The sequence below is a fragment of the Pongo abelii genome, chromosome 7, assembly GCF_028885655.2.
Source record: "Pongo abelii isolate AG06213 chromosome 7, NHGRI_mPonAbe1-v2.0_pri, whole genome shotgun sequence".
In the NCBI taxonomy this organism is placed as follows: Eukaryota; Metazoa; Chordata; class Mammalia; order Primates; family Hominidae; genus Pongo; species Pongo abelii.
In genome coordinates, this window is record NC_071992.2 from 129,467,885 (window position 1) to 129,493,438 (window position 25,554).

The 25,554-nt window shown below is 33.5% G+C and overlaps 1 protein-coding gene across 4 annotated transcripts in view; it reads right to left on the reverse strand.

The window, feature by feature from the left end:
• CSMD3 (CUB and Sushi multiple domains 3) overlaps nt 1-25,554 on the reverse strand; it is a 1,211,731-nt gene that overhangs the window by 1,066,556 nt on the left and 119,621 nt on the right. For all 4 annotated transcript variants that reach the window (XM_054518783.2, XM_063726791.1, XM_063726792.1 and 1 more), the window contains exon 3: nt 58-170. In XM_054518783.2, coding sequence (XP_054374758.2) covers nt 58-170 — 113 coding nt within the window. The remainder of the gene's footprint in view (nt 1-57; nt 171-25,554) is intronic.

Genomic DNA, 25,554 nt, shown 5'->3' on the forward strand with positions numbered 1-25,554 from the left:
AAAATTTTGTTTGATTACATTAAGGGCAGTGGTTTGTTTGCCACTACCATCACTTACCTTCGTAATATACTTTAAACCCATGAGCACTAACTGCAAAATCACTGGTCAAACGTAGTGAGAACACAGATTTGGTACTTGTCACTGGAGGTGGCAGATGGAATCCTGTTAACCTAAAACAAAATGGAATTAATTGTTAGAGACACAATCATTTTATCTAAGAGTTTTTAAGAAGGATTAAAGTCCTATTTTAAAAAAATAATAGAACAGATTTTCTCCTAGAATTTCCAGAAGGAATGCTGTCCAGCCAACACCTTGATTTCAGCCCAGTTAAACTCATTTTGGACTTCAGCCCTCCAGACTGCAAGATAATACATTTGTGTTGTTTAAGTTACTAAGTTTGTGGCAATTTGTTGTAGCAGGAATGGACAACTGATATATAATTCTTTTCTGGGTTTTGGAATACACGTTTTTTAAATATCTAAATAAATACCAATTTATTCTATAATTGAATATGGAAGTCCTGTGAAACCTAGTGACTACTCTAAGTTACTAAGACTGCTGTTGATATTATATAAAATGAGCACATTCAGAACCTATTAAGGCAATATTTATGTAATTATGACTAAAAATCTCTCTATGAAAAGAGATAACATAGTATGAGATATTATATATAGTATAATATGAAATTACATCCTTACATTAGAAGATACAAGAGACCAAGAAGAATTAGGCAACTTGATCCAGTTCACAGAAGAGCCAGGTCTAAGACTACAACTATATTATTGCCTCTTATCATCAATTAAACACCCTGTTTGGCATCTGATTGTCTTTGAGACATTAATAAAATAGAAACAATAAATATTTGAACTATTAATGTACACATTAACATCCAAATCATTTTGTATACAATTTCAAATTTGTATTCACTCAGTTGTATTAAACAATCTAATATTTGAAGCAATATTTAGAACACTTTTATCATTAAGCTATTCAAAGTAATAGAGAAGAACATTGTAAAGAATTGTTCACTTTTAGCAAAAGCTGGGTTTCTGTATTTATGTTTAAATAATCAGCATGTAGTGGCATGTTGTGTAATGGGAGATTTGTTTTGTTTTTTTAATTTTAATCAATGAGAGAACAAAATGTGTTTTTTAAAAGTTATTTTCATATAACAGCTGTATCATTATGAGGATTTGAGGTAACTTGTTTTACTCCTTCTTGTAATACGTTGTATAATTGATTTAAAAATAAACTCAGTTATGAGTCCAATTAGTTTTTTCTTTATAAGACTTCATTTTGTAATTTCATATTTATGTGCATAGTTATTAAACATCTTTTTCTCCTTTGGATACTATGCTTCAAGATGTCAATGTTTTTTCTGCATCTGTTGAGATAATCATATGATTTTTGTTTTTAATTCTATTTATGTGGTGTATCACATTTGTTGACTTATGTATGTTAAACTATCCCTGAATCTCTGGTGTCAAACCCACTTGATCATGGTGGGTTATCTTTTTGGTATGTTTTTGGATTCGGTTAGCTAGTATTTTGTTAATGATTTTAGCACCTATGTTCATCAAGGATATCAGTCTGTAGTTTTCTTTTTTGGTTATGTCCTTTCCTGGTTTTGGTATTAGGATGACGCTGGCTTCATAGAACGAATTAGGGAGGGTACCTTCTTTCTCTGCCTTGCGGAATACTGTCAAAAGGATTACTACCAATTCTTTGAATGTCTGGTAGAATTCTGCTGGGAATCCGTCTGGTCTTGGACTTTTTTTCATTGTTAATTTTTAAATTACCATTTCAATCTTCCTATTTGTTATTGGTCTGTTCAGGGTGTCTAATTCTTCCTGATTTGAGCTAGGAGGGTTGTAGTTTTCCGGGAATTTATCCGTCTCTTCTAGGTTTTCTGGTTTATGTGCGTAGAGGTGTTCACAGTAGCCTTGAAAGATCTTTTGAACGATCTTTTGGTTGGGTCAGTTGTTATACAACCTGTTTCATTTCTTAGTGAGGTTATTTGGACTTCCTCTCTTCTTTTCTTGGTTAATCTTGTGAATGGTCTATCCATTTTATTTATCTTTTTGAAGGACCAGCTTTTTGTTTCATTTATCTTTTGTAATTTTTTTTTGTTTCAATTTCATTTGGTTCTGCTCTGATCTTGGTTATTTCCTTTCTTCTACCAGCTTTGGTTTGGTTTGTTCTTGTTTCTCTAGTTCCTTGAGGTGTGACCTTAGAATGTCATTTTTCAGAATTTTCAGTCTTTTTGATGTAGGCACTTAGGGCTATGAACTTTCCTCTTAGCAACGCCTTTGCTGTATCACAAAGGTTTTGATACGTTGTATCATTATTGTCATTCAGTTCGAAGAACTTTTAAATTTCCATCTTGATTGCACTTTTGACCCAATGCTCATTCAGGAGCAGATTATTTAAATTCCATGTATTTGTATGGTATTGAGGGTTCCTTTTGGTGTTGATTTCCAGTTTTATTCCACTGTGGTCTAAGAGAGTGCTTGATATAATTTCAATTTTTTTTAATTTATTGAGGCTCGTTTTTGGCCTATCATGTAGTCTATCTACTGATCCATCTTGTAGAAAGTTTCATGCACTGTTTAATAGAATGTGTATTCTGAGGTTGTTAGATAAAATGTGCTGCATATCTATCTGTTAAGTCAGTTTGTTCCAAGGTAAAGTTTAAATCCATTGTTTCTTTGTTGAGTTTCTGTCTTGATGACCTGTGTAGTACTGTCAGTGGAGTATTGAAGTCCTCCACTATTATTTTGTTGCTGTCTATATCATTTCTTAAGTTTATTGGTAATTGTTTTATAAATTTGGGACCTCCAGTGTTACATGCATATATGTTTAGGATTGTGATATTTTCCTGTTGGACAGGCCTTTTACCATCATACAATGTTCCTCTTTGTCTCTTTTAACTGCTGTTGCTTTAAAGTTGGTTTTCTCTAAGAACACCTACCTCTGCTTGCTTTTGGTGTCCATTTGTATAAAATGTCTTTTTCCACCCCTTTAGTTTATGTGAGTCCTTATGTGTTAGGTGAGTCTCCTGAAGGCAGCAGATGGTTGGTTGGTGAGTTCTTACTCATTCTGCAGTTATGTATCTTTTAAGTGGAGCATTTAGGCCATTTACATTCAATGTTAGTATTGAAATGTGAGACACCCTTGCATACATTGTGCACTTTGTTGCCTGTGTACTTTGTTTTTTTGTTTGTTTGTTTTTGCTTTTTAACTTGCATTTTTGTTTTATAGGTCCTGTGTGATTTATGCTTTAAAGAGGTTCTGTTTGATGTGTTTCCAGGATTTGTTTCAAGATTTCCAGCTCCTTTTTAGCAGTTCTTGTAGTGGTGGCTTGGTAATGTCAAATTCTCTCAGCATTTGTTTGTCTGAAAAAGACTGTATCTTTTCTTCATATTTGATGCTTAGTTTCACTGGAAACAAAATTCCTGGCTGATAATTGTTTTGTTTGAGGAGGCTGAAGATAGGCCCCAATTCCTTCTAGCTTGTAGGGTTTCTGCTGAGAAATCTGCTGTTAATCTGATAGGTTCTCCTTTATATCTTAATGTAATGAAAGCCATCTATGACAAACCCATAGCCAACATAATACTGAATGGGGAAAAGTTGAAAGCATTTCCTCTGAGAACTGGAACAAGACAAGGATGCCCAATCTCACCACTCCTCTTTGACACAGTACTGGAAGTCCTAGCCAAAGCAATCAGACAAGAGGAAGAAACAAAGGGCATCCAAATTAGTAAAGAGGAAGCCAAACTGTCACTGTTTGCTGATGATATGATCGTTTACCTTGAAAACCCTAAGGACTCCTCCAGAAAGCTCCTGGAACTGATAAAAGAATTCAGAAAAGTTTCCAGATACAAGATACAAGATTAATGTACACAAATAAGTAGCTCTTCTATATACCAACAGTGACCAAGTGGAGAATCAAATCAAGAACTCAAACCCTTTTATGATAGCTGCAAAAAAAAAAAATTAAAATACTTAGGAATAAACCTAAGCTAGGAGTCAAAAGACTTCTACAAGAAAAACTATAAAACACTGCTGAAAGAAATCATAGATGACATGAACAAATGGAAACATATACCATGCACATGGATGAGGAAAATCAATGTTTTGAAAATGACCAGACTGCCAAAAGCAATCTACAAATTCAATGCAATCCCCATCAAAATACCAACATCACTCTTCACAGAATTAGAAAAAAACAATTCTAAAATTCATATGGAACCAAAAAAGAGCGTGCATAACCAAAGCAAGACTAAGCAAAAGGAACAAATCTGGAGGCATCACATTACCTGATTTCAAACTACACTATAAGGCCATAGTCACCAAAAGAGTGTAGTGCTAACATAAAAATGGGCACATAGACCAATGGAACAGAATAGAGAACCCAGAAATAAACCCAAATACTTACAGCCAACTGATCTTTGACAAAGCAAACAAAAACATAAAGTGGCGAAAGGACACCATTTTCAACAAATGGTGCTGAGAAAATTGGCTAGCCATATGTAGAAGAATGAAACTGGATCCTCATCTCTCACCTTATAAAAAAATCAACTCAAGATGGATTAAGGACATAAATCTAAGACCTGAAACTATAAAAATTCTAGAAGATAACATTGGAAAAACTCTTGCAGACATTGGCTTAGGCAAGGATTTCGTGACCAAGAACCCAAAAGCAAATGCAATAAAAACAAATATAAATAGCTAGGACCTAATTAAACTACAAAGCTTTTGCACAGCAAAAGGAACATTCACCAGAGTAAGCAGACAACCCACAGAGTGTGAGAAAATCTTCACAGTCTTTACATCTGACAAAGGACTAATATCCAGAATCTGTAACAAACTCAAATCAGTAAGACAAAAGAAACAATCCTATCAAAAAGTGGGCTAAGGGCATGAATAGGCAATTCTCAAAAGAAGATATACAAATGGCGACAAAAGTGAAAAAATACTCAGCATCACTAATGATCGGGGAAATGCAAATCAAAACTACAATGCGATACCACCTTACTCCTGCAAGAATGGCCGTAATCAAAAAATCAAAAAACCTTAGATGTTGGTGTGGATGCAGTGATCAGGGAACACGTCTATACTGCTGGTGGCAACGTAATCTATTACAACCACTATGGAAAACAGTGTGGAGATTCCTTAAAGAACTGAAAGTAGAACTGCCATTTGATCCACCAATCCCACCACTGGGTACCTACCCAGAAGAAATCAAGTCATTATTTGAAAAGATACTTGTACATGCATGTTTATAGCAGCACAATTCACAATTGTAAAATCATGGAATCAGCCCACATGTCCATCAATCAACGAGTGGATAAAGAAACTGCGATATACATGTATCATATATATATGATGGAATACTACTCAGCCATAAAAAGGCATGAATTAACAGCATTTGCAGTGACCTGGATGAGACTGGAGACTATTATTCTAAGTGAAGTAAGTCAGGAATGGAAAACCAAACATCATATAGTCTCACCAATATGTGAGAACTAAGCTATGAGGACCAAAAGGCGTAAGAATGACACAGTGAACTTTGGGGACTTGAGGGAAAGAGAGGGAGGAGGGCGCAGGATAAAAGGCTACAGATATAGTGCAGTATATACTGCTTAGGTGATGGGTGCACCAAAATCTCACAAATCACTGCTAAAGAACTTACTCATGTAACCAAATACCACCTGTACCCCAATACTTATGGAAAAAAAAGGTGTCAGTGTTTGGGACTCAGAGTCTAAAACCAGTGCTTCTGTCAATGTATGTCAGGGAGGAGTCCCTCAGTAAGTACTTATTAATCTAATGAGTTGAAATGGTAGGAGAATATCGATGCCATCTTAACAATTTCTTATTCACACTAAGAATTGTGTTCTTGAAACATCATAAGAATGTAAATTTAAATCCAGTTATTAAGAAAATTTGTATAGCTTAAGTAGAGACTCTTGTTCAGAGAAAGTAAGTTTTCCCCATGTTAACCTCAAAAGTTTAAGATATATCATATATCTCATGTACACTTATTTGAAATATCTTTCCAGGAACAACAATATAGTTCAAAAACTTATTTTAAGGTAAAGCTAATATGATTTGTATCTTCAAAATGTGAGTTAAAAATTTATAGTATTTAAATATATTGTTTTCACCTGGACTTAACATGTTCTCTAGGTAATTTAAAAGCATACTACTTTATAGATAAGTATAATATTTTTCCATGTAATTATTTGTACTGGTTTTGATATTTGTAGAATTTAGTTTTTTGCGTATATTGTTCGTTACTACGTTATCAGTTATATTCCCTTCACGTTGACGCAAGATGAAATTGCGTAGTGAATGACATTTTATGTTTCTTTGAAAATTGTACCACAGTTCAGCTGTATTTTCTTTGACTCACAGTTGAAGAAATCACAGCTCAGGAATGACAAGTAAATTGTTTAAATTCATGCAGGTGGTAGGCAGGTAGTGGAGCAAAGATAAAATACAGTAACTTCAGACTCCAATCCACCAGGACTTTCCCATAAGAGAAATTATTTTTTTCTGTGAAGCCAGAATAAAATTTTAATCATTTTGGTTTTTGCACAATGCCCATGTAGGTTTCTTAACAAGTATTTCGAATGAATAAGAACATATTTCACCCACATCACAACTTTAAGTAGTTGTGGGTGGTAAGAATTATTATGAAGTCATTGAATTAAAGGTGAGTAAGGCAATGGGGAGCCATTGTCTGACTGTAGTTGGTGACATCTTTTTTTTTTTTTTTTTTTTTCTGACGGAGTCTCGCTCTGTCGCCCAGGCTGGAGTGCAGTGGCGCGATCTCGGCTCACTGCAAGCTCCGCCTCCCGGGTTCACCCCATTCTCCTGCCTCAGCCTCCCAAGTAGCTGGGACTACAAGCACCCGCCACCACACCCAGCTAATTTTTTGTATTTTTAGTAGAGACGGAGTTTCACCGTGTTATCCAGAACGGTGTCGATCTCCTGACCTCGCGATCCGCCTGCCTCGGCCTCCCGAAGTGCTGGGATTACAGGTGTGAGCCACCACGCCCGGCCAGTTGGTGACACTTTATAGCAAAAACTGCAGTGGTTAGCAAAGATATTTCCCGACTGGGAAAACTAAATAAGATTAGTAAACATTTAAATATATGAGACGAACATCCTGGAATCATGTAATATAAATTTCAGTCAGATATTATTTTTAATATGTCAAAAATTGAGACTGACCAATAAAGTATTAAGCTGTATTCATTCTGATTATTAGTGAATATTTTGTCACATCTCGACAATAACTATGTTCTCTCACCCTAAATTTGTCTTTCAGAAATGCATGTAAACTCATATTAATGAATAATCATTTCATTTTGATACATTTATTTTCATGAAAATTCCACAGCTTTTCCTCTTTTTTTTTTTTTTTTTTTTTTTTTTTTTTTTTTTTTTTTTTTTTTTTTTTACATTTCAACTGTTATTTGGTGAATATTTTCTCATGGACCAGGACTCGTCTATGGCAATTTTTTCAGTACATTTTCTCATCTGACAGAATGGTGCAATGTATTAGCTGGTATTTTTTGTTTGATTTTAAATTTTATGGTTTCTCATTGATAATCTCTATTCTTACTTGTCCCTACTCCCACATACACCTCCAACCCCATCTTAGCATTTTATGTTTTACTAGACAAGAGACTCATCAGAGGTTTTTGTTCCTTGTTTGAAAAATCATGCACTTAGAACATGTGATCCTGTCTCTTCTCATATTCCCTTTTGGATGAAAACATTCTGGAAATATTTCCTCTGTAAAAACTTAGAAATGATAATGATGTTTTATACTGAAATGAATAACTAGTCACAAGGAGAATTAAACAATTAACTTACCATTTTCTATCAATAACTAATAAGAAAAGTACTAAAGTAATTATTTGGTAATTAATGAAAAATTGATAGAAATTTACATTGCAAGAAGTCCACTTAAAATGTCAATGCATATGTTTTTTAAATAATAGATTGTACGTTTAGAATATTTTGTAGTTAATGAGAATTAACGTACTGTATTTCAACTTAATGTGATGGGAATTCTTAAAGCATCAGACTTCTTAGATAAGAATGACACCTGTCTCACTATCTATGTTTATTAGGTTTTAACTGTTAAGATTTTATTATTTCTGGGAGAGTTGAGAAGAATGACCGCAAGTATACATTCTCTAAGAATGTAAAAAAAGACTCTAAATATTTATTTAAATGTAATGTGTATAACAGCTGATTACAATATTAAAATGTTATTTAAAGAACGAATGTAACAGACATCGTTTTAAATTAAGAGGTTATTAGCATATTGCTGCTTACAATAAGATAGAAGCAAAATGGACATGGATGGAAGAGGAAAGAGAGAAAGGGAGACAAAGGGAAGTAGGAGGAAAGGAGAGAGGATGAGGAGTAAAGAATGACTGATGGAGAGAGAAATAGGAAGAGGAGAGAGAAAGAGAGAGAGAGATTTATTTAAAAATAAAAGTGGTACTATTACAAACTCTCAGGATTTTGTGAATGTTAAGTAAGGTAATTCATGTGAAATGGTCTAGTGTATTTTTCAGATAACAAATTGTCATTAAATATTAGTTTCTTTAGTGATGTGACTGAAACTCCATTGCCCTTTTTGCTGCACCCTGTCCTGCTACTGCTAAGATATATTATATAATACGACCAGCTTAAGCACAGTGATTTCACATTACTCACAGTAAGACTTTTGGATATGAATTATCTTATAATTTTTCTTTGGTTCGACAGTTCTTAAAAATGATCAAAGGATATACAGAGAATTCTCTGCTGAAACAAACTATTAGCCTATTTAATGTCACAATGAACAAGAAAACCACAGGAACAAGCTAATATTTAAAGTAATGGCTGTTCTGTTAAAATAAATCATGCATATTCTATTGATATTGGAGTACATGAAGCACTGCACAATAATTCATGGTTATGTCAAGATGTCACTGGCAGTAATATTAAAGAAAAATATGGCTGTGGCAACATTTGAATAATTGTATCATTTGTTGAGAGTAAATGAGCTGAAGCTTCTATCAAATATAAAATTCCAGAAAGAAACATGTGTAAGAAAGGCAAATTCACCACGTTGGGAACATGTGCTGGGTATAGACGTAAATATTTGTCAGTGAAGCACTTCCATAAGATTTGGAATGTGAATAAAAGTTCATGTCACAGCGGGTAGGTACAGGGACTTCAGAAAGTTTTAGAGGTAAGGTTTATGCATTCACTTAACAGAATTCTTATTAAAAACAACCATTTGATTTTGCAAACAACTGGGCTTGTCACTGGTATTTTCCTGCAATTCTGCAAATTCTTGATGACCTGAAAGTTAGTGAAGGCTATCTTTGACCATCAAAAGCCAGCCTTAAACCTAGAATTCTTGTTATTAAAAGAATTCCTGCTTGAAATATTTCATTTTTTTTGTCTGAACACTGAGAAATGCAAAAAGACCACCCAGCCTGTTAATGAAATTTTCCTCTCCAAATAATTTCAAAGTACGTTATTTTCTAGTAAATTATTTTCACGCTTTTTGTCACGAAAGTGTTCCTTTGATTTCTAGCACAAGTTACAGTAATATGCAAATAATTCTTAGATAAGATGATATTGACAGCATATTCTTAACTATTTGTGTAAAACTATGCATAATTTTCATTATTCTAACTTTTGGGATTTTTTCCTCTATATAAATAAAAATTATGCCTGATATTTAAAGTAGAAAAATATAAACCACTATCTTCTAGAGAAAACTTTTTCTTCCTTCAAAAATGGATATTGATAAAAATGTAGATATTCTCAACTCACTATGTTTAAACATACCATGTTTCCAGAAAATTTGTTTTTACCATTGACTTTAGAGTTTGATGTTCAGGATCAACATTTTCTCCAGACCCATGAAATACACTACTCAAAATTTTTTTCAAAAGTCAACCTTTCCAATTTGTTCTCTTTTTGCTGCAAATACTTCAAACCTTCTATAATGTCTCCCTTCTCATTTTTTCCATTGAATAATTGATCTTTAAGGCTATACATGACTGTAATTCCAAAGGCCATCTTGAATCATTGAGATAACCAGAAATACAGGAAAATTATGTTGAGCAATTAATCAATTTAAGTATATTTTACAGTGTCCCCACTTTGTATAAACTCCTGAAAATGTTAATTAGTATATTTTTCTAAGGTTTCTATGAAGCAGTTGACTCTAGTGACTATAAGCTTGTATTTTAGAGTATACAATTGAAAAGACATTCATTCTGCTGCTTATTAGCAGTGTAATATTGGGCAAGCTACTTTATTCCAATAAACTAGGGATAAGATGAGGTAAATACTAGGAATTATCCCATAGTTATGTTGGGAGATTTAATTGGGATAATGCTTGTAAAAGTTTGCCACAGTTGCTGACATATGCCGAATATGATTTTTACCATAATTATTTTGATGATGAACCCACCCAAGGCTCATCTAATTATAAAAAAAACTCATTCCACTCCTATTCAACATAGTGCTTGAAGTTCTGGCCAAGGCAATTAGGCAGGAGAAGGAAATAAAGGGTATTCAATTAGGAAAAGAGGAAGTCAAATTGTCCCTGTTTGCAGATGACATGATTGTATATCTAGAAAACCCCATCGTCTCAGCCCAAAATCTCCTCAAGCTGATAAGCAACTTTAGCAAAGTCTCAGGATACAAAATCAATGTACGAAAATCACAAGCATTCATATACACCAATAACAGACAAACAGAGAGCCAAATCATGAGTGAACTCTCATTCACAATTGCTTCAAAGAGAATAAAATACCTAGGAATCCAACTTACAAGGGATGTGAAGGACCTCTTCAGGGAGAACTACAAACCACTGCTCAATGAAATAAAAGAGGATACAAAGAAATGGAAGAACATTCCATGCTCATGGGTAGGAAGAATCAATATCGTGAAAATGCCCATACTGCCCAAGGTAATTTATAGATTCAATGCCATCCCCATCAAGCTACAATGACTTTCTTCACAGAATTGGAAAAAACTACTTTAAAGTTCATATGGAACCAAAAAAGAGCCCGCATTGCCAAATCAATCCTAAGCCAAAAGAACAAAGCTGGAGGCATCATGCTACCTGACTTCAAACTATACTACAAGGCTACAGTAACCAAAACAGCATGGTACTGGTAACAAAACAGAGATATAGATCAATGGAACAGAACAGGGCCCTCAGAAACAATGCCACATATCTACAACCATCTGATCTTTGACAAACCTGACAAAAAAAGGAAATGGGGAAAGGATTCCCTATTTAATAAATGGTGCTGGGAAAACTGGCTAGGCATATGCAGAAGGCTGAAACTGGATCCCTTCCTTACACCTTATACAAAAATTAATTCAAGACGGATTAAAGACTTACATGTTAGACCTAAAACCATAAAAAACCCTAGAAGAAAACCTAGGCAATACCATTCAGGACACAGGCATGGGCAAGGACTTCATGTCTAAAACACCAAAAGCAATGGCAACAAAAGCCAAAATTGACAAATGGGATCTCATTAAACTAAAGAGCTTCTGCACAGCAAAAGAAACTACCATCAGAGTGAACAGACAACCTACAAAATGGGAGAAAATTTTTGCAACCTACTCATCTGACAAAGAGCTAATATCCAGAATCTACAATGAACTCAAACAAATTTGCAAGAAAAAAACAAACAACCCCATCAAAAAGTGGGCAAAGGATATGAACAGACACTTCACAAAAGAAGACATTCATGCAGCCAAAAAACACATGAAAAAATGCTCATCATCACTGGCCATCAGAGAAATGTAAATCAAAACCACAACGACATACATATCACACCAGTTAGAATGGCAATCATTAAAAAGTCAGGAAACAACAGGTGCTGGAGAGGATGTGGAGAAATAGGAACACTTTTACACTGTTGGTGGGAGTGTAAACTAGTTCAACCATTGTGGAAGTCAGTGTGGCGATTCCTCAGGGATCTAGAACTAGAAATACCATTTGACCCAGCCATCCCATTACTGGGTATATACCCAAAGGACTATAAATCATGCTGCTATGAAGACACATGCACACATATGTTTATTGCAGCACTATTCACAATAGCAAAGACTTGGAACCAACCCAAATGTCCAACAATGATAGACTGGATTAAGAAAATGTGGCACATATATACCATGGAATACTATGCAGCCATAAAAAAGGATGAGTTCATATCCTTTGTAGGGACATGGATGAAACTGTAAACCATCATTCTCAGCAAACTATCTCAAGGACAAAAGGCCAAACACCGCATGTTCTCACTCATAGGTGGGAACTGAACAGAGAACACAAGGACACAGGAAGGGGAACATCACACTCCGGGGACTGTTGTGGGGTGGGGGGAGGGGGGAGGGATAGCATTAGGAGATATACCTAATGTAAATGACGAGTTAATGGGTCCAGCACACCAACACGGCACATGTATACATATGTAACTAACCTGCACATTGTGCGCATGTACCCTAAAACTTAAAGTACAGTAATAATAAAATTTAAAAAAAAAAAACTCATTCAGTGATAACTCTGGAGCTGGACTACCTGGAGCAAATCTCAGTGATTCCATTTACTGTTGTGTGACATTGGGCAGGTTACTTGCCTCTCCTGGTTGCTCACTGGCAAAATGTAGATGAAAATAGTACCTTCCCTTTAAGTCCCTGTCAAGTTTAAATAAGTTAATACAAGCACATCGCTTAGAACAATGCCAAGCATTTAGCAAACTAGCTACTCTTGGGAAAGATGACAGATCTGAGAATTAGAGAATTCTTTCACACACCACTCATAGTTTTCTTCTTGATGCACCAAATTACTGATAGTTATAACAAACTTGGAGTATTTAGGATAAACATAATATTTCTTCAAGTATATGATATTATGTTCTACTAGGTCGTTTATTTTTTCTGCTAAGTTTATCATTGCTACGACTTTTGATCTTTTTGGATGTAAAATTAGTAAAGACTCATCACAAGCTATTTATTTAAGGTCAATTTAAAAAAATTATTACCAAGAGAGGTGAGAGCATTGATGAAGATTCTCAATTAGAAGACAGCGAGAGAGAGAGAAACACATCTGTGTCTTTAGTAACTTATAATTACTGAGATTGAGTCAACTGACTTCCTCCCATAAACCCTGCCACCTTTTTTTGGTGCATTTCAAAGATATCTATCAGAAAGTATTGCACACACTTTATCATGTGAATTTTACTGTATTTCTTTACAAGTACTGTATATTCATTAAGGAAAAACTAAAACAAAACAAAAAACACCATTCTACAAATGCGTGCTTTGCATTTTCCATATTGACAATTTTTTGTTTGATCCACTTATCCAATCCACAACAATAAGAATTTAACTCAAAATTTATGGCTCCTTCTATTTCCAAGAAAGGTAATATTAATTTGCACTGACTCTCGGTTTTAGCAAAACATGAAATTTACACAACTTTTATTATTTTTTATGCATTTAAAATGTATATATCATAATGTGGTATTTTGTCAATTTCCTCCAGTCATTAGAGGGTTTGCACATACAATCTATGCCAATAAATAATACATAATCTTTGTGATATGTTCCATGGTAAAGATGAATCATAATTTATTTAATCTGAAATAATTATAGAAAGTTTCTGAGGATCTATTCCATTACCAGTTTTGTCGACTTAAATATTTTTTAAAAATATATTAAGAAGAGATATATCTTACATAAAATACAAAGAGCACTGCAACTGGAAATTTTGAATAAAGCCTTATGATGGTGATGATTAAAGATGTTTTGATAAAGATACTACTATAGTTTAATCTAGACACTGTAAAATTTAGGAATGTGGAGAACCTTTTCAGAAAAGTTTTGATTCTGTTTTTAAGTCAATATTTTATTCACAAAGCTGTTAGACACAAGTGATTGAGAATATAATTACTCTTACAAGATACATATAGCCAGTAATTATTTCCATTGTGCCCAATATCACTTTCTTATAAAATTATCACCACTGCCCTCTGAGATGATTATTTATTTGTGTGTATGCATGCATATATCCCAATACAACTGGTAAATAACACCTCAAAACATTATTTCTAATCATTTTAGGTTAAATAAAAGTACAATCTGTCTTCATTGGAATACATCATAAAGAAAATATTAACATGAGAATGCAGTGACATGGAACATACATGTGGTCATTTACCTAATAAATGAATTTAGACATGATTTATGGACTAATTCAGTGTTTTCAAATGATCATTATTTTCTTGTCACATGAAAAGCCATTCAGTCAATTATTATACTATTTTAAAATAATAATCATAGGCCATATTCTAACATTTAAATTGGAAAAATGGTTAAAATTAAATAATAAATTACTTATACTGTTATAAGCTCTTTTACTCTATATGAAGTATTTTTTTAAATTACCCATTTATATAATAAATACAAAATGATAAAATTTTCTACTTCACAATATTGAAAATAATTAAGGTTAATAAACACTAGTAAACATAATTACATAATAATATCTTCATATATTTGAATGTTGTATTTTTCAACATTCTAGAGATACTTATGTGAGATTTACTAATATGAGAAATGTCAATTTAATTATATTTTAGTGAACTCTAATGACTATATATTTTAGTTGTTAAAAACCATGGAAATATGACTTGAAGTTGCAATAAATGTTTTGCTGTCTATTATGTATCTGTTTTAAACATAAAAGTCTGCTATAATACATGTGACTTTCCCCATTATCTGTCAGCTAATATTATGGCATTAAAACAGAGTGATTAGATTAAAGTAACTCATCATAGTATTTCAATCATTTAACATTTTCATGATAACTATGATGGGACTTCATTGGGGGAATTAAAATTTTCTTTTTAACACTGCATTTAAGGACAGATATTGGAAGATTGCATGTTTCTTTGAAAAGCTAATAAAGTTTCTATGTGAGAAGGAAAGCTAAGGTACTATGGATCCTAGATAGAAGAAATAAAAAATACTGACTACTTGCGATAAAAATAATACTGTTTTAAAATATTAAGTATCTAAAGGTAGAGCAGAAAGAATGATATAAAAGTTAAAAATTTAGCAATAGGCCAATTTAGTGGATTGGAAAATATGTGAGTTTAAAATAGAATAGTAGAAAACTAGGGCCAGCGTGTTAGCTCACACCTCTAATCCTCGCACTTTGTGAGGCCCAGGTGGGCGAACTGCCTGAGCTTAGGAGTTCAAGACCAGCCTGAGTTCTAGTGTGATTGCATTTTGGTCTGAGAGTGTGGCGATTCCTCAGATATCTAGAACTAGAAATACCATTTGACCCAGCCATCCCATTACTGGGTATATACCCAAAGGATTATAAATCTTGCTGCTATAAAGACACATGCACATGTATGTTTATTGTGGCACTATTCACAATAGCAAAGACCTGGAACCAACCCAAATGTCCAACAATGATAGACTGGATTAAGAAAATGTGGCACATGTACACCATGGAATACTATGCAGCCATAAAAAAGGATGAGTTCATGTCCTTTGTAGGGACATGGATGAAGCTGGAAACCATCATTCTCAGCAAACTATCACAAGGACAAAAAACCAAACATCACATGTTCTCACTCATAGGTGGGAATTGAACAATGAGAACACTTGGACACAGGAAGGGGAACATCACACTCCAGCGGGGCCTGTTGTGGGGTGGGGGGAGGGGGGAGGGATAGCATTAGGAGATATACCTAATGTAAATGACGAGCTAATGGGTGCAGCACACCAACATGGCACATGTATACATATGTAACAAACCTGCATATTGTGCACATGTACCCTAGAACTTAAAGTATAATAATAATAATAATAATAATAATAATAATAATAAAGAACAGCCTGGGCAACATGGTGAAACCCCATCTCTGCTAAAATACAAAAAATTAACTGGTTTAGGTGGCACATGCCTGTAGTCCCAGCTACTCAGGAAGCTAACACACCAGAAGAGAATTGCTTGAACCCAGAGGGCAGAGGTTGCAGTGAGTCAAGATTGTGCCACTCCACACCAGTCCAGGCAACACAGCGAGACTCTGTCTCAAAAAAAACCAACCAACGAAACAAACAAACAAAACAGAAAGAGAGCTTCTGGAACTTCCAAATAAAATGTTTGTTGAAAGTAAATGTGTGACCAGATTCTAGAAGGGATTTTCATGAGAAGAACAATAGAATTGACCTGAACAGGGCAATTAGTGTCCCATGAATGTTATGTCATCAGATATAGAGAATACCAAAAAGTTGGCAGACAGAAACTGTCATTCCTCCTTTTGTTTCTTGGTTAGAAAACACACAATCTCTACACGTCAGAAAACCAGCCAATATTGTCTCTAATTCGTAGTTCCAAATGGTTGCCCCATCAAGAAAACCATTTTTCTGCATTCTATCAAATACAAACTTCCAGAAAACAACTAGATAAAAAACTGAGTGGCTTCAAGTTGCATCCTTGTAAACACAATCGAAAAAATAAAGCATTTATAGAAGGTGGTAATAGGCAGATACAGGGTCATGCTACTTTCTCATGAAGTTAAACATGTTATTTATGCTTGTCCTTTCTTGTATGCTATAAGAAAAGCATATCAATGCTTGATCAGAAAAAGCAAAACATTTTATGTTAAAATATTGTGTTATTGGTATATTGAATTAAATTGTTTAAGTTAATATATTAAACTAAAGAAAAGAATTTCCACGCAGCTATTATGAAATTAGGTGCTAGAAATATAGATAAGATACTCTATCAGGTCTCAATACCTATTGTAAAACTATAGTGTTTAAGTCAGTACAGTATTTGTTAAAGGGTAAACATACTAGAATCTGGTCACACATTAACTGTCAATATACACCATCAGTATTATGAATGAAAATATTTTACTTGGAATTTGGTGGAAACTTTGGAATTTCATGTTAGAAATTGTTCATAGAAAACATCAAAGTTAACCAAGAGAACTGAAATATGAAAAATTTACCTAACAATTTGATGCAGTAGTAAATCAGATGGGAACAATAAATTACTCCTATTAATCATACCAAGAAAATATTTAGTTTAATCTGGACTAATGAGTAAAATAAAAATGCTATTTTATTTAAACTAGTAGTCATTTCTGATCCACTCAGTAGGCAAATATTACAGAATATTTATATCATAATAGTATTATGTTAAGTATCAGACATACAAAGACAAATATAGCTGCTCCTAAACAAAAAGATTCATAGTATATTCAGCCTATTCAACACCAAGAGCTGGTCATATTAAGCAGTTATATATTTACTTTTTATATATTTTTTGATAAAGAAACACATTTGAATTTCAAACAACTATAGACTTTTCACCATGATGGAAATTTAAAGTCATTGTTTTATGTAACATGCACCTGACTGACACATTTAGTTATTCCGAAATCTTGTAGAAAAATATCAAATTTCTGCTTTTATTAAAACACAAATTTAGATGTGATTAAGCAGAAGAGACAATATGTAGCAAACTAAAATTTGCTGATATATAGTAAAGCTAGATATATTTAATCAATAGGCTTTGATACAACACACAGTAAGTACAATATTAGCTGTGTGAACTTGCACAATGTCAAATAATGGAGAATAATAAGAGCAATTAGAAGGTATAAAAATAAGGCTAATACTATAATTAAAATTTAATTTTTAAATGGGATGTGAGAAGATATGATAGGAATATAGTTAGGTTGGTGTTGAAAAATAAAAATGAAGATTTTATGTGAAAAATTTTCCCCCACGATTTTTATTTATTCTGGATATTAATCCTGCTGGGTTTCTCTCAAAACACATTTTGAAAATACTTACGTATTTTAACCTAAATAAGGTTTTCTTCTAGAATAAGAAGACATTGATATAATAATAGTGGGATTCATTTTATAACATTTATTAGCACTTCAACTGTAAATTGATATAATCATTTTCAACATTTTCATTATTGACCTCGAAATTAAGAAGCAAATCAATTTGTTAAATCTGTTTCATAATAAAATATTCCTTTTAAACTTATAATCAGCAAGTATTTTATTGAGCGTCAATTATGAATTAATCAAGAAGATAGTAGGTACTCATCATTTAATGCAATATCTTGCTTATTTTAATATTCTCTTATCATCCAAAAACAAGAGAAGAAAACCTCAAAATAACAGAGGAAGGTTTGTTGGTAATAGCTTCTTTTTGGAAGGTGGGGAGCTGATGGAGGTGAGCTTGGAGAGACTAGTTACATGTTTGGTAAAATCCAAAGGACAGAGCAGAGATGAAAAACTCACAAAGCAGAGTTCAAGGTCTGGCTAGAGATGAGGGTCACAGAAAGGATAGCAAACAGTAGAGACTGAGGAACAGGAAGGTAAGAAGGAGAAAGATTCCTAGAGCAGCGATCTGCACACAATGCCTATATCAAAACATTGTGTCCATGGATTGTTTATATTTGTTGAAGGAAGACAGGAGCAAAAAAATATTTCACTGAATATTTTCTTATTGAATACATATTAATTTTTATACTGTAGTCTAACAGAGACGGAAAAATGTATTTCTTCTGGTAAAGAACTCACATGTCCTTCTGCCTCACAAGTGCATTGAGCCAATCAGTGCTGCTATAAATATTAGCCAAAAGCATGCTCAACAATACTTTTTAGAAAGTTTTGTCTGTATGATAAAGGATAAATACATAATAACCAATTTGGTTTCAATTGACTGGCTCAGAGATTACTCATGGGTTTGTTCTGCATTCTTAGTAATATCTTATTTTTAATGTAGAATATGTAATAATTTGTAAATAATTAAGATAGTGTTAATACTAGAATTATTTTCCTTTCCTTTTTTGCTGCTCGTGCTTATTTGAAAAATATGTGTAGAATAGCTATTTGTGTTATATTGCTATAACAAAAGCATAAAATATGTTGCCCTGCCTAAGCAGTCAGACAATGGGGGTTGAGGAAACAGATTCCATGGTCTAGACATCAGATTGAATTCAGTTAGTAACACAATATATTTTTTGTTTGCAATAACTTTGAAGGCATATCAAAAGCATATTGAGCCTTTAATTGGAGAGAAAGTGGCTAGAAAAACCAGAATGTTAGTGGACGTCGTAAATAATAAATACAAGCAGCCAACAAACATGAAAAAATGCTTAACATCACCAGTCATCAGAGAAATGCAAATTAAAACCACAATGAGATAACATCTTACACCAGTCAGAATTGCCATCTTTAAACAGTCAAAAAACAGCTGGGCACAGTGGCTCATGCCTGTAATCCTAGAACTTTGTGAAGCTGAGGTTGATGGATCACTTGAGGCCAGGAGTTCAAGACCAGCCTGGCCAACTTGATGAAACCCCATCTCTACTAAAAATACAAAATTAGCTGGGTGTGTGGTGCATGCCTGTATTCCCAGCTATTTGGGAGGCTGAGGCAGGAGAATCGCTTGAACCCGGAGGCAGAGGTTGCAGTGAGCCGAGATCATGCCACTGCACTCCAGCCTGGGCAACAGAGTGAGCCTCCATCTCAAAAAAAAAAAAAAAAAATTAGCAAAGCATGGCGGTGCACGTCGGTAATCCCAGCTACTTGGGAGGCTGAGGCAGGAGAATTGTTTGAACCCAGGAGGCGGAGGCTGCAGTAAGCCAATGTGGCACCACTACACTCCAGCCTGGGTGACAGAGTGAGACTCTGTCTCAAAAAAGTCAAAAAAACAACAGATGTTGGTATGAATGCAAAAAAAAGGGAACACATATATTTTTCATAAGAATGTAAATTAGTTCAACCTCTATGGAAAACCACGTGGAGATTTCTCAATGATCTAAATGTAGAACTACCATTCAACCCAGTAATTCCACTACTGCATATCCACTCAAAGGAAAATTCTATAAAAAATCATTCTATGAAAATGATACCTGAACATGTATATTCACTGCAGTACTATTCCCAATAGCAAAGTCATGGAACCAACCTTAGCATGCATCAACAGTTACGTGGTTAAAGGAATTGTGATACATATCCACCCTGAAGTACTGTGCAGCCGTAAGAAGGAATGAAATCATGTTCTTTGCAGCCACCTGGATGCAGTTGGAGGCCATTATCCTAAGCAAATTAATGCAAGAACAGAAAACCAAATACCACATATTCTCACTTGTAAGGAAGTGTTAAACACTGAATACACATAGACATACAGATGGGAACAACAGATACTGGGAACTAGTAGATGGGGGAAGGAGGGTGGGGATATAGGCTGAAAAACTACCTACAAGTACTATACTCAACACCTCGGTGATGGGATTACATGTATCCCAAAGCTCAGTAGCAAGCAATATACCCACGTAATGACCCTGCACATATATCCTCTGAATTCAAAAATTTAAAAAGGGCAAGATATTTATTATTGAAGTGTGACAAATGCATACAATTGAGATAAAATGAGTGAAAATGAGCTACAGCAATATGCCACAGCATGGATAACTGTTAGAAACATAAGGTTGAGCCAAAAAAAGCATGTCCCAGAAAACTAAATGGGATGATATATATTTTATAAATCTTACAAATTAACATAACTAAACGTGACGTTGCTTAGGGATGCGTTCATGTATGATTAAAGTATAATTTCAAAAAAAGTTAAAAATGACCACAACATGGAGGTGCTTGTTACTGGTAGGGTGAAGTCAGAGCAAGGTGAGGATGGGATACAAATGGAACAAAATGTGAGCAGCATCCTTGTTTTTGTGGTAGGCTTATTGGTGCTCATTTTAATAAAGCACTTCGCAATGTGTATGTTACAGAGTCATATATTATTATGAATAAATTATATTCTTAAAATATAGTAATAGAGAATATAGAAAATTTATATGGCAAGATAAATGGATGCAATAAAGAGTTAACGCTAGTGTTCTAATAAATATATTATGGCAATGAACTGTTTTATATATTTTCATTTTTTTAAATAATCACATCCCACTCAGATATAATATGACTTTTGTAACTAGAAAACATTATCTTACAATGAATGAAATGAGGCTGCTATGATTCGTTTATGGTTTTTTTTTAATTACCACAAAAATGTAGGCAGTGGCTGTGCCAAGGGTCTATATTCTATACATTTTAGTTCTACTATCTGTCCTGCTATGTATATGTGGCACTTGTGATTTTTTTCTCTAAAAATGCCATTTAAAAATACAACTGAAAAGCCTTTAGTATTTCTGAAAACAAACTGGGTGACTGTAAACTTAATTATATATATTTTTATGTTGATAAATTTAATTATTTTTCTGTACGGGTTCAGTATCTTTTAAATACCTTTATAACATCAAACTCGAACATCTATGAAGGAAAAGTCCCCTTTTTACATGATTATTTGATGGCACAATATCCTTTGGATGTATGCCATGTTTTAACAGAAAATAGGTCATATACGTGAGATTTTTAAGTGGACCCTGATACAAATGTGACCACTTTTCTTAGACCCTTTAATCTTCATGACATTTTAATTTATATTTGGTAAAATGACTGAATGAAATAATTCAATAAATTTATCTGATTTTATGGTTGCCTGGCTTAAGTCTTCTGATTCATCACTCCAAAAATGCTACAGTTGAAAAATGCAAATAAATACAATTAATGAGCTGTGCTCCAACCTATTTATGTTCACACTTCAGTCTCTTGAAATCCTGTTTTTGATCTTGAAACAGATATCAATATTTTTGAGATTTTATTTTCCCACCTGTATAATAAAAAATATTAGGAAGAATATCTGAAATGATGTTATGAGAATTGTATATAAATAGCCTGACAGAGTATGTATTCAGAGAATGTTAGTTTTTAACAGATACAGAGTATATGTACCTTTCTTCAGAATATCCAATATTAACACAACTAAATGAATTTGAAGAGCTAATCTAAAATGTCTTATCTAAACATTTTATTTAGGAACTCATATTAATTACATAAAAATTTTGTTACTAAAAACATTTACATTTATGAGAACATTAATATGCTTTCTGTAAGATTATCAAATGGTCACTTCGATTATGCCATTTTACTGATGAGAAAATGAATGTTTATGGAGGGTAAGTGAGTTTCACTTTACTAAATATTTTATTAAATATTTTTAGTCAATTATAACATCATGTGTAGTTTGCTTTTAGGATATAAGTGCTGTTTTACTGAAAGCAGGCTAATGGAAGTAAACCTTTCCACAGATTTACTATAAAAGATTGAATAAATATAATCTAAGGAACAAAGTGTTTAAACTTGCTTATTGTCATCTTTTGTTTGATCTTTTAACCCCAGTTTTAATGGTTTAATTTAGTCTATTTCTTCACTAAAAGCCACCTCATTTCTTTTTGGCGAAATGCCTGGTATAAACAATAAATAGTTGTGTATACTCTGGAATCCTTGCCTTAGTCAGACTTGAAAGAGCCTTTTATGTTGACAAAAAGTTTTAGAAATCCTATCTGTCCTTGAGATCTATGCAATCATTAATTTGAATGCTCCAAAGTGAGTAATGATAACTAAAGAGAAGAATCATTAACTGCCTAAGATGCATCAAAATTTTAATTGGCTTTTTTTCTAATTCACTTGCATGCCCAATGCCCAATGCCCAATGGCAATGCAATAAGTCTTTTGAAAATTAAAGTATTAGGTAGGGGGATACTAAACACAATATAATGGTATTTTCAAGTTTGTCCATAGAAAAATGCATTTCTACACTCAGCTTCTGTTTCCTGGGGTATATGTTTTCTATACAAGGCTATGACTGAGGTCATAGTTGAACCAACAGTAAGCAAAGTTCACTTTGTCACTTGGTCTGTCTTATTAACATTATAGATCAATAACAAAACTCTAGTATTGCTTTTCTTATTGAGAAATAATTAATAACTTTATTATTATAAATAGTTGTTAATATCACATATGTCATTTCAGCACACAGCTATATATGCAATCACTCTATGCCATTGAGTCAGACAGTAGAGCCTCTGCATTTCCCAGACGTTTTATTATATAAGAGAGAGAATCAGTACACAAGGGTTGGTTCCAACTCTGAAGGGAGAAATCTTTATAGTCAGCTAATTGGAGTAAGTTATATCACTCTCAATGTAATCTTTAGGCAAACTTGGAGATAGAGACATGCGAGACAATGTTATCAAGTAGAGTTAAATCACTGGAGTGCACTGACATAAAACTACCCTCTGGTCATTTGTTTCTATGATCTAAGCCATTTTGATATTTTTGGATAATTTTTATGGGAAGTCATTCTCTACCTCAACATTATGCCTACAGGAAAGGAAACAGATTATTGCATGGCATTAAAAGAGGCATCAAGTATAGTGAGGAAAGATTTTAATTGTGAGTATTAAGAAGTTCTATGGGACATTGAGGGAGCAAAGGAGAGAAGAAATACTAACCATGTAAGAAAAGAAGTGTAGTGGCTGCTCAGGAACATTTATGGGGACACTGCCAACATTTTCTGAAGGAGAAAAGGTCTACTTGTTATATATTAATTATAAAGAACCAAAAAGGAATGGTCTAACAATTACACAAGTGGGAATTCAAGCTACAGATTGTTGTTTATTCACTCTAATTTCTGTTCCTTAATTATGTCCATTAGGCTTTTGAATTCTATGGTTATGACAATAAACCAGCAAGTTTGTATAATAAATATGAATTGTGACAGAATGTTACATATTTTAAATCCCTCAACATATCGAGAAAAAAAAATACTGGGTAAAGAATTGATATTTAATAAAAGGATATATAAAGTTCAGATAATTTAGCCATGGTAATGAAATATATTCTAGAATAATGACCAAGAAGGTATAAAAATATTATATATAGTCACAAAGTAATAATCCAAAGAGGGAGAAGAAATATTACTGTAGAAACAGAGATAAAAAATAAGGCATAGCCTTATTTTCAATGTACTTGAAACACGCTTTATTATAATTGTGCCCACAGGCAGCCAGCTAGGACACATAATTTATTAAGTTGTCATTTCCAGGATTCCTTAAAATGTACACCTTAATTCTTCTTCACTTTAATGCTCAAATAGAACAAAACGAACTTAGACTCTTTCACATCTTCAAGAAGAATCAGAGATCTAAATATAAAGCTAACACTCTAAACCTTCAGAAGAAAATACAGGATATCTTTCCATCTTTGGATAGGCAAATACTTATTGTACTACAAGAAAGCACTAACAAAATATAATATTAATAATTTGGACTTTGTTAAAATTAGAAAACTTAACTCATGCAAAGATAATGTAAGAAAATGAAAGAGCAAGTAACAGATTGGAAGAAAATAATTGCAATGCATATATTTGTCAAATAAATGCTATAAAGATTGCAAAGATCCTTATAATTTGATACATCAAGACTAAGCAAACAACCCAATTAAAAAACAGACAAAATATTTGAACAAACTCTTCATAAATAAATGGTTGATAAGCACATGCTCAATATTATTAGGCATCACAAAAGTGCAAAATAATACCACAATAAATGCTGACAACCTCAAATGTCAACAAAGGTGTGGAGCATTTAGAATTCTCATACAGTGATGGTGAAGTACAAAATGCGTACACAGCTTAGAAAAGCTATTTGGCAGTTTTTTAATGATATTAAATATATATCTACCTAATAACCAAACATTTGACTCATTCTCATTTCACAGAATGAGAGCTTTAAAAAGTTCATTTTACCCATGGCTATAGAGTGTTTCTCTATTTTACAACTTTATGTATTTTTGCAATAGACTGCAATTTTTTTACTCTAAGTTCTGTTTCATACTTGGGGAGTTCATTCTCAACATATACATATTACAAAATTTTGCTATTATTTGCAATATAATATATTTTGTGATTTTTCTTAATGATGATTGATGAGATATTGACGTGTACCAACATATTAATTTTTCTTTTCAGTTCTGTAAATCATTTAAGCTTTTTTTTTTTTTTTTTTTTTTTTTTTTTTGAGACGGAGTCTTGCTCCGTCGCCCAGGCTGGAGTGCAGTGGCATGATCTCAGCTCACTGCAAGCTCTGCCTCCTGGGTTCACACCATTCTCCTGCCTCAGCCTCCCCAGTAGCTGGGACTACAGGCGCCCGCCACCACGCCCGGCTAATTTTTTGTATTTTTAGTAAAGACGGGCTTTCACCGTGTTAGCCAGGATAGTCTCAATCTCCTAACCTCATGATCCGCCCGCCTTGGCCTCCCAAAGTGCTGGGATTACAGGCGTGAGCCACTGCACCTGGCCCATTTAAGCTTTTTTATGTATACAGTCATAAAATCTGTAATGAATTATAATTTGGTATATTGTTCAATATTTAGAACTCATATTTCTGTATTTGTATCATTTTATTTTGATAATTTATGCTCTTTAGTTAATGATGTGATAGCTTATATTTCCTTTGTCTTTTATTTTAATGGCATAGAAGTTATAACTATT